At 55.9% G+C, this 8,786-nt stretch overlaps 1 protein-coding gene across 1 annotated transcript in view; it reads right to left on the minus strand.

The window, feature by feature from the left end:
* Positions 1-8,096, minus strand: part of ARHGEF17 (Rho guanine nucleotide exchange factor 17) — a 122,063-nt gene extending 113,967 nt beyond the window's left edge. The window contains exon 1 of the mRNA XM_083362089.1: positions 4,090-8,096. Within this exon, the coding sequence (XP_083218215.1) occupies positions 4,090-7,824 (3,735 nt within the window). The 5' untranslated portion in view covers positions 7,825-8,096. The remainder of the gene's footprint in view (positions 1-4,089) is intronic.
* Positions 8,097-8,786: the final 690 nt, after the last annotated feature.

Here is an 8,786-nt window from a genome sequence, read left to right on the forward strand (position 1 = left end):
GAACTAACCAAAAAAAAATGCAGGTAGTCCTCACCTTACGACCGCAAGTGAGCCCAAAATTTCGGTCGCTAAGCGAGACGCTGGCGAAGTGAATTCTGTCCCCATTTTAGGAATTTTTTAGGAATTTTTTCGCCACGGCTCTTGAGCGAGTCACCACCATTGTTAAACTAGTAACACACGGTTGTTAAGTGGATCCGAGTCACGTTGCCAAACCTCTGAAGTGTCATCACGTGATGCTGCAGCGGCCGTTAAGCATGAAAAACGGTCCTGGCTTGCTTCTTTTCCGTGCTGTCACTTTGAACGGTCACTGAATGAACAGTTGTAAAGCGAGGACTACCTATACACTGAACCATAAGCCACCCAAATCCTCTTTTAGCCTATTCCAACATGTTGTGCAATCACAATTTTTTTGTGGGACATCAAGATGTAAGTTATCCATTCCCGAAGACTCTGGTCCAGGGGTAGCAACCTTGGTGCTTTTATGACTGGTGGACTTCAACTCCCAGAATTCCTGAGCCAGCCAGGGAGAGGTTTCTAAGCTGAGCTCAGCTGGCTCAGGAATTCTGGGAGTTGAAGTCCACATAAAAGGGCCATAGATTCCCCCATGCTGGCTGAGGATTTCTGGGAGTTGAAGCCCACAAGTCATGAAGGGGCCATAGTTCCCTCATGCTGGCTCAGGAATTCTGGGAGTTGAAGTCCACAAGTCATGACGGGGCCATAGTTTCCCCATGCTGGCTGAGGAATTCTGGGAGTTGAAGTCCACAAGTCATGACGGGGCCATAGTTTCCCCCTGCTGGCTCAGGAATTCTGGGAGTTGAAGTCCACAAGTCATGAGGGGGCCATAGTTTCCCCCATGCTAGCTCAGGAATTCTGGGAGTTGAAGTCGACAAGTCATAAAAGGACCATAGTTCCCCCATGCTGGATCAGGAATTCTGGGAGTTGAAGTCCACAAGTCATGACGGGGCCATAGTTTCCCCGCTGGCTCAGGAATTCTGGGAGTTGAAGTCCACAAGTCATGACGGGGCCATAGTTTCCCCCATGCTGGCTGAGGAATTCTGGGAGTTGAAGTCCACAAGTCATGACGGGGCCATAGTTTCCCCCTGCTGGCTCAGGAATTCTGGGAGTTGAAGTCCACAAGTCATGACGGGGCCATAGTTTCCCCCATGCTGGCTGAGGAATTCTGGGAGTTGAAGTCCACGAGTCATGACGGGGCCATAGTTTCCCCCATGCTGACTCAGGAATTCTGGGAGCTGAAGTCCACGAGTCATAAAAGAGCCAAGGTTGCCTACCCCTGCTTCCAGTCCAAGGGCTCTCAATAAGTCCATCTCCTCTGATAAAAGTCCATCCCAGGTTTTCCTACTCACCTCAAATCCTGCTGTTTGTGCAGACTTAAACCCATTCATAGACTTAAGTGAGGGCCTCAATCCCTCTTTTTTTCTTTTTTTCCACATGCAACTTTCTGGGCTGTATAATTTACTGTCTAAGGGAGGAAACTGCAAATTACATCCTTCTCCTTTCAGATGTGTCGGATAGCCAGCATGTCCTATCCTGGCTGGGGATGATGAGAGCTGTGGTCCAACGCGCTCTACAGAAAGGCAGATGAACAGGAATTCATCTTTATGAAAACTGGCTGCTTGCATGCTAAGTTTGGGAAGGGTTAAATGGGGTTCGTTTTTCTTGTCGCTCAGCAACTTATGAGAAGCCAGACTGCCTGCTCAGCCATCATTCAGGGTTATCAATCGGAGGGAATGCTTGTCGCTCAGGGTTGGACTGTGGGCTCCTCTGGGCTTGGCTGTTTTCCTGGGGACGGACGCTTCATTACCCAACTAAGTAACATTATCAGTACTAGGAGGGAATGGGGTTTGCAGAGTGGAGGAAGAAGAGGAGGAGAGGGAGGAGGAGGAGGAGGAGGAGGAGGAGGAGGAGGAGGAGGAGGACGACGACGACGACAACGACGACTGTGGGATCCTTGATGCTCTCTGAGGTTAATTTCTTGCAGACGTTTCATTACCCAACTAGGCAACACCATCAGTGCTAGAAGGGTGTGAGGTTTGCGAGGGGGAGGAGGAGGAAGAGGAGGAGGATCATGTGGGCCTTGGTGTTCTCTGAGCTTGGTGGTTTTCTTGCAGATGTTTCATTACCCAACTAGGTAACACCATCAGTGCTAGAAGGGAGTAGAGTTTGTGGAGTGGAGGAGAAAACGGAGGAGAGAGGAGGAGGAGGAGGAGGAGGAGGAGGAGGAGGAGGAGGAGGAGGAGGAGGAGGAGGAGGAGGAGGGTGGCTGTGGGGTCCCTGGTGCTGTCTGAGCTTGGGCTGTTTTCTTGCAGACATTACATTACCCAACTAGGTAACATCATCAGTGCTAGAAGGGAGTAGAGTTTGTGGAGTGGAGGAGAAAACGGAGGAGAGAGGAGGAGGAGGAGGAGGAGGAGGAGGAGGAAGAGGAGGAAGGCTGCGGGTTCCCTGGTGCTCTCTGAGCTTGGGCTGTTTTCTTGCAGACATTACATTACCCAACTAGGTAACACCATCAGTGCTAGAAGGGAGTGGGGTTTGTGGAGTGGAGGAGAAAACGAAGGGGAGAGAAGGAGGAGGAGGAGGAGGAGGAGGAGGAGGAGGAGGAGGAGGAGGAGGAGGAAGGCTGCGGGGTCCCTGGTGCTCTCTGTGCTTGGGCTGTTTTCTTGCAGACATTACATTACCCACCTAGGTAACACCATCAGTGCTAGAAGGGAGGGGGGTTTGTTCTCTGTTTATAAGCGAGTAGCTTGCCCAAACTCTTTTAGCTCTGACGATGTTACCCAGTTGGGTAACAAAGCAAGGGAACAACCAAGCTCAGAGACTCGGTCATACAGCTCATAAAATGGGGCAAAACCCATGTAACAACAGTCTTGCTTAGCAATGGAGAATCTGGGCTCAGCTGCAGTCCAAAGTCAAGGACCACCTTCATTGCCAAAAAATAAGTCCCAACGTGGATCTGATCGTAGAGATATAAAGAGTCAAGCTTAATTCAATGGTACCTCTATCTTCCAATCCTCCCTGACATATTCCATACACCTGGCGCTTTCCCAATCTCAGCCACTTTAAGCTGTGTGGACTTCAACTCCCAGAATTCCCTAGCTAGCATGGCCATAGTCAGGAATTCTAGGAATCGAAGTCCCCTCATCTCCAAGTTGCCAAGGCTGGGAAGAATTGCACTGGCCTGTTCCAGTTTAGATCAGCGTTTCTCAATTGTGGCCGCTTTAAGAGGCCACTTTAAGATGCTGGCTGGGGAATTCTGGGAGTTGAAGTCCACACATCTTAAAAGTGTACCAGGGTATGAAACACTGCCTTAGGCTTTGGTCTGTGCTGTGTCATTCGACTGCAGGGGTCTTCCAACTTGGCCCCTTCATGACTTGTGGACTTCAACTCCCAGAATTCCTCAGTCAGCGTGGGGGAACTATGGCCCCTTCATGACTTGTGGACTTCAACTCCCAGAATTCCTGAGCCAGCATGTGCCTGGCTGGGGAATTCTGGGAGTTGAAGTCCACAAGTCATAAAAGGGCCAAGTTTGAAGATCCCTGTTCTACTGGATGGGTGCTCAATTCCCCTCAGACACAACACAACAACGCAAGAGACAGCCCTCGTGTGCCGCATGGTCTAATTCCTCCTTCAGACCTCAAAAACACCAACACAAACCAACCTCCTTCACGCAAACAACACTCTTGCGTGAAGCCTGACAAACAGTACGTAACATCAGCCTCTGCGTTTACTTGTCACGAGGACTAGCAACCAAAATATGCGTGGCAGACTGTTTCAGGCCGTTGTCTCTCTCCTTAGACACAACCCTGTTCAAACCAAGGGTTTGTGTGTGTGTGTGTGTGTGTGTGTGTGTGTGTGTGATGTCATCACAGCCCCACCACAAATGAAGTTGGGAGAAGGCAAATGACATCCAGACCCTACATGCTGGCCGCACAACAATCCTATCGGTGAGACAACTCGGTTTTGAAAAATTTTAACCCTGATGCGGAACCTATTAAAAACATAACCTTTAGCCAGGACATTTCTTAAAGACTCCAGGAAAAAAATAAATAAAGAAAGACCCACAAAACTCACCACTTTCGGCTTGCTCCTGGAGCTGGTGGCACTCACATCTGCATGGTGTTTGGGGCACCTGGGCAGCTTGGGTTCCGTCGTGGTTGGCGTGGAAGGGGACGATCTGGGGGTATCCACAGTGGTGCTGGGGACGGTCTCCCCAGAACTGAGAGTCAACATGTAGTGCTTGGTGACATCCTCCAGGGATGGGGCCTGAAGAGCTGCGGAAGGTCTTGCCGGCAGCTGCGGCAGCTCCTGAATGACCGGGTGGGCGTTCTGACAGAGCGAAGTGGGCAGGTGGGCACCGGAGATGGGAAGAAAGGTGGCAGGCTCGCTGCTGTGGCGCACATGCTTGGAAGCCGGCCTCGCTCTGCCCAGCGTGGTGGGCACGGTGGAAGGCAGCGCCGTCTCTTCCTTCCTGCTCTCCTGGTTACTCACTCGGTCGGTGCGCTTCTTGGAACTTCGCCGGACTATCCGAGGTGACAAGACTTCGGCCAGCTTGGGATGAAAGCCAAAGTTGTGAGGGACGTCAACCTCGTGGTCTTCGGGGGCCATCAGCAGCATCTGCTCCGACTGGGAGGACAACCTACGCCCCTCCTGCTCCGTGGACTCGTCCCTTTGCTCTGAAAGGATGGGTTCACTGCTGGAGGGAGGGATGTTCTGTTCCATTTCGTTAATGGGCTCTCCGGCGCCCATGAAGCCGGGGCTGGCATGCTCGCCACGGCGGCTAGGGTCACTGAACGACTTCTTCTTGATGGGCTTCCCGTTGCCCTTCTCATCGATCACCTTGTCCATGGCTCCGGGCTGGCTGACGATGTTCTGGATCAGGGTGCTATAATCCTTCAGGCCATCACTGCAAACGGACAGGTCGCTGGCTGCGCTTCCCGTGCAATCCGACAAGGCCGCAGCCGAGGACTCCAGGATGCCGGTCTTTGAATTCAACGAGCCCAGAAGGTTACTATCCACGGAGAAGTTCTTGGAGTCCTCCGAGATGGAGCACCTCCTGTGGGGCATGGGGTCGCTGAGAGAGCGGTAGGAATCGCCGCTGGACTCGCCGTTGCTTGCGTTGCTGGATTCGGAACCGTTGTTCCCCAAGGAGGGGAACTTCCTCCGGCGCCGAAGGGCGCTCGGAGTCAGAGGCGTCTCCGACAAGCCCTGGGACACCATTTTGTGGTTGGAGAGCACCTCATCCACAAGTGCCACCTTCTCATTCCCTTCGGTTAGATGGTTTAGGAGAAGCTTCTCCTTCTCAAGAGGACCGGCTTCAGTTCCTCTACGGTTGGCCAACTTCCACGCAGCCACGGATGGATCAAGATAACTGTAAGCTGGAGACGTCTCCGGTTCGGTCACAATTCCTTCGTCTGTCATACTGGATTCAGGACGTTCTTCTAAAGATTTCCTGCAGGATAGGTTTCCTTCGGAATCCGCTTTCTCCAAGCACTGACCACAGCTTTCTTCTTTCGAGGCCTCCTCCCCCTTTGCGTTCTCCTTGGGCTCCAGAGCAAAATTATAGTCATGTTCCGAGCCAATCTTACTTATCTTCTCAAAAACCTGCCTGGCTTCTTGGATGTACTGATCTTGAATGATTACAGGGAGGACTTCGTCTTCCTTCTCCCGGCTGTCGGAAACCACGCCGTTGTGGTCAAAGCGAGTGGCCAGCAGAAGCTCCGAAGAACTCGGCTTCATGGCATTCTGCAAAAACAGACGCCGGGAGGCCGGCCTGTCCGAGTAAGTGAAAGATTTGGCCCGTCTCAGCGTCGCCGTGAGGTCCTTCAGGGTTGGACGGTTGCCCAAGACCCAACGGTTGGGTGGTTGAACCTCACCTGCAGTTCTCCCCACCATCTGGTGCTCGGCTCCTCCTTGGGGACACTGTTCATCTCTGCCGATGCCGCTGCCACCACCAACACCACCGCCGCCGCCCAACGCCACGTCTTCTTGGTCTCCCAACCTACTGCCCTTTTTTCTGGCCTTCAGCTCCAGAAGGTCCGATTTCAGGAAGCTGAGGAGGGCCAAGGTCTCGCTGGCAATGTCAGGGTTGGACCTGGACTTCTGCTGCTTGGACTTGGCTGCCACGGGTTCGAGGCCACAAGGCAGCAAACTCTCATAGGAGGACAACTCCTGCTTGGTCCTCACCAACCCCAAGGGCAGCTTGGGACGGGCCCGGATCGGAGGCTGTAACCGGGCCGGGCTGTCGCTCGGGCCGAAACTGGGGGTCCGACCCATGCCGAGACCCGGCTTGCTTTGGCCAACCCAGCATCCGGCCTGTTGCTCTTCCTCCTTCAAAGTCTCCGTGCTGGAGTATCTGCTGCTACTTCGGGAGCCGGCCGGGCTGGAGGCAAAGGGGGGGATGTTGACCTTGGACACCCGGGAGACCAAAGGCAGGGGGGACCCCGAGGAAAGCGGGCCGGGGGAAGGGCCCGGCAAGGGCCTGCCGCCCTCAGGGGGGACCCCCCCCAAAAGCGGCCTGGCTCCCTCGGCAAGGGAGGCCCCTTTGGCTTCTGGGGCTGGGGGAGTCCTCTCCTCCAGCTGGGGGGGCAGGAGACCCCCAGAAAGCTCCAGCTGGGCCTTGAGGTGCCACTCCATGCCGGGCACCGCCCGGGCCTCCTCCTGGGCCTCAGTTTCTCTCTTCTTCTTCCGAAGGGAGCGTCTCCGGGGCACCGGGGTGGACTGGGCCTCCTCTTCCTCCTCCTCCTCCTCCTCGCTGCCTGAGGAGCCTCGGGGGCAGCTCTTCCCGCCCAGCCCGTCGGCAGCGGGGCCCAAGGCGGGCGAGGGCCTCGACTCCTCCTCGCTGCTGCTGCTGCTGGAGACCTCCGGGGGGACCCGGCCGCCCCAGGCCGGGCAGGAGGAGGACGCCGACGACGAGGCGGCGGCGGCGGCGGCGGCCGAGCTATGCCAGGAATGCGAAGTATCCCACAGCTGAGGCGGCGGTTTCTCCGCCGCTCCTGGGGAGCCCCGCGCCGCCCGGAGCCCCGCGAAAGGGACGCAGCTGCGGGGCGGCGGAGGCGGCGGCGGGCCGGCCGGCCGCTGCTCCTCCTCCTCCTCCTCCTCGGCCCAGCGAGGCCCGTCCAGAGCCGGCCCGCCGTCGAAGGGCAGCCCCGTCAGGCTCCGCAGGGCCGTCCCGTCGGCGCCCGGGCCGCCCCGTCGCCGCTCGGACGCCTGCAGCTGCTGCTGCTGCTGCCGCCGAAAACTCTCGCCGAAAAGTTTGCGCATCGCCGGCACGCTGGGCCAGTCCGGCGCCGGTGGATCGCCCTGCCCTTTGCCTGAGGAGGCTGAGGCGGCGGCGCTGTTGCTGCTGCGGCGGCGGCGGCGGAGCGGCGGGTCCGGGGGCTGCTCGGCCTCGGCGCCCGCCAGCTCCTCCTTGGCGGCGGGGCGGGCGCAGGTGGCTCTTCCGCGGCCCGGCGGGGCTTCGTCTTCGGGGCCGGCGCAGAAGCGTTGGGAAAGTTGGCGCACGGAGGGCGAGAGGCTCCGCAGGGCGCGGCCGGCCGGCTCGGCGGCGGGGCGAGAGACGCTGAAGGAAGCGGCGCGGCCCGGCGATCGCCGCCCGATGGGCTCCGGCGGCGGCGAGCGCTGCGCGCTGGGCGGGAGAGGCTGGCGAGGCGGCGGCGGCGGCGGCTCCCCGCGAAGGGCGCCTCCTCCGCCCGCTCCTCCTCCTCCTCCTCCGTCGGGCTGGGCCGGCCCGATCCACTTGGCCAGGCGCTGGAAGGAGACGCTCCGGTAGAGCGGGCTCCTCTTCTGGCTCTCCGCCGCCTCCGCCATTGTTGAGGCGGGCGGCTGCAGGGCCCTCCCCGCCGAGCTGCGGCGGGATCCCCGAGTCCTGGAAGCGTCCCGGGCACGCCGCCGCCGCCTTCAAGCCATCCGAGGAAGGAGGAGAAGGAAACAGAGAGAGAGAGAGAGAGGAAGGAGAAAGTTAAAAAAGAAAAGAAGAGAGAGAGAGAGAAAGTACGAGAAAGAGAAGGAGAAAGAAAGGGTGAAAGAAAGGAGGAAGAGAGGAAAGAGGAGAAGGAAACAAAAGAGAGAGGAAGGAGAAAGTTAAGAAAGAAAAGAAAGAGAGAGAGAGAGAAGGAGAAAGAAAGGGTGAAAGAGAGGAAGGAGAAAGTTAAGAAAGAAAAGGAGAGAGAGAGAGAGAGAGAGTACGAGAAAGAGAAGGAGAAAGAAAGGGTGAAAGAAAGGAGGAAGGGTGGAAGGAGGAGAAGGAAACAAAGAGAGGAAGGAGAAAGTTAAAAAAGAAAAGAAGAGAGAGAGAGAGAAGGAGAAAGAAAGGGTGAAAGAGAGGAAGGAGGAGAAGGAAACAAAGAGAGGAAGGAGAAAGTTAAAAAAAAAGAAGAGAGAGAGAGAGAGAGAGAAGGAGAAAGAAAGGGTGAAAGAAAGGAAGGAGGAGAAGGAAACAAAGAGAGGAAGTTAAGAAAGAAAAGGAGAGAGAGAGAGAGTACGAGAAAGAGAAGGAGAAAGAAAGGGTGAAAGAAAGGAGGAAGGGTGGAAGGAGGAGAAGGAAACAAAGAGAGGAAGGAGAAAGTTAAAAAAGAAAAGAAGAGAGAGAGAAGGAGAAAGGAAGGGTGAAAGAAAGGAGGAAGGAAGGAAGGGAGGGAAAGAGGCCGAAGGAAAGAGAGAAAGGGGAAAAATAGGCAGAAGGAGAAAGAAAGGGAGGGAGGGAGGGAGGAAGGAAGGAAAGAAAAAACAACAAACGAGAAGCAAACAAGAAAGGAAATGATAGAGCGTGC

This window comes from Vipera ursinii (genome assembly GCF_947247035.1).
Source record: "Vipera ursinii genome assembly, chromosome: 4".
Classification (NCBI taxonomy): Eukaryota; Metazoa; Chordata; class Lepidosauria; order Squamata; family Viperidae; genus Vipera; species Vipera ursinii.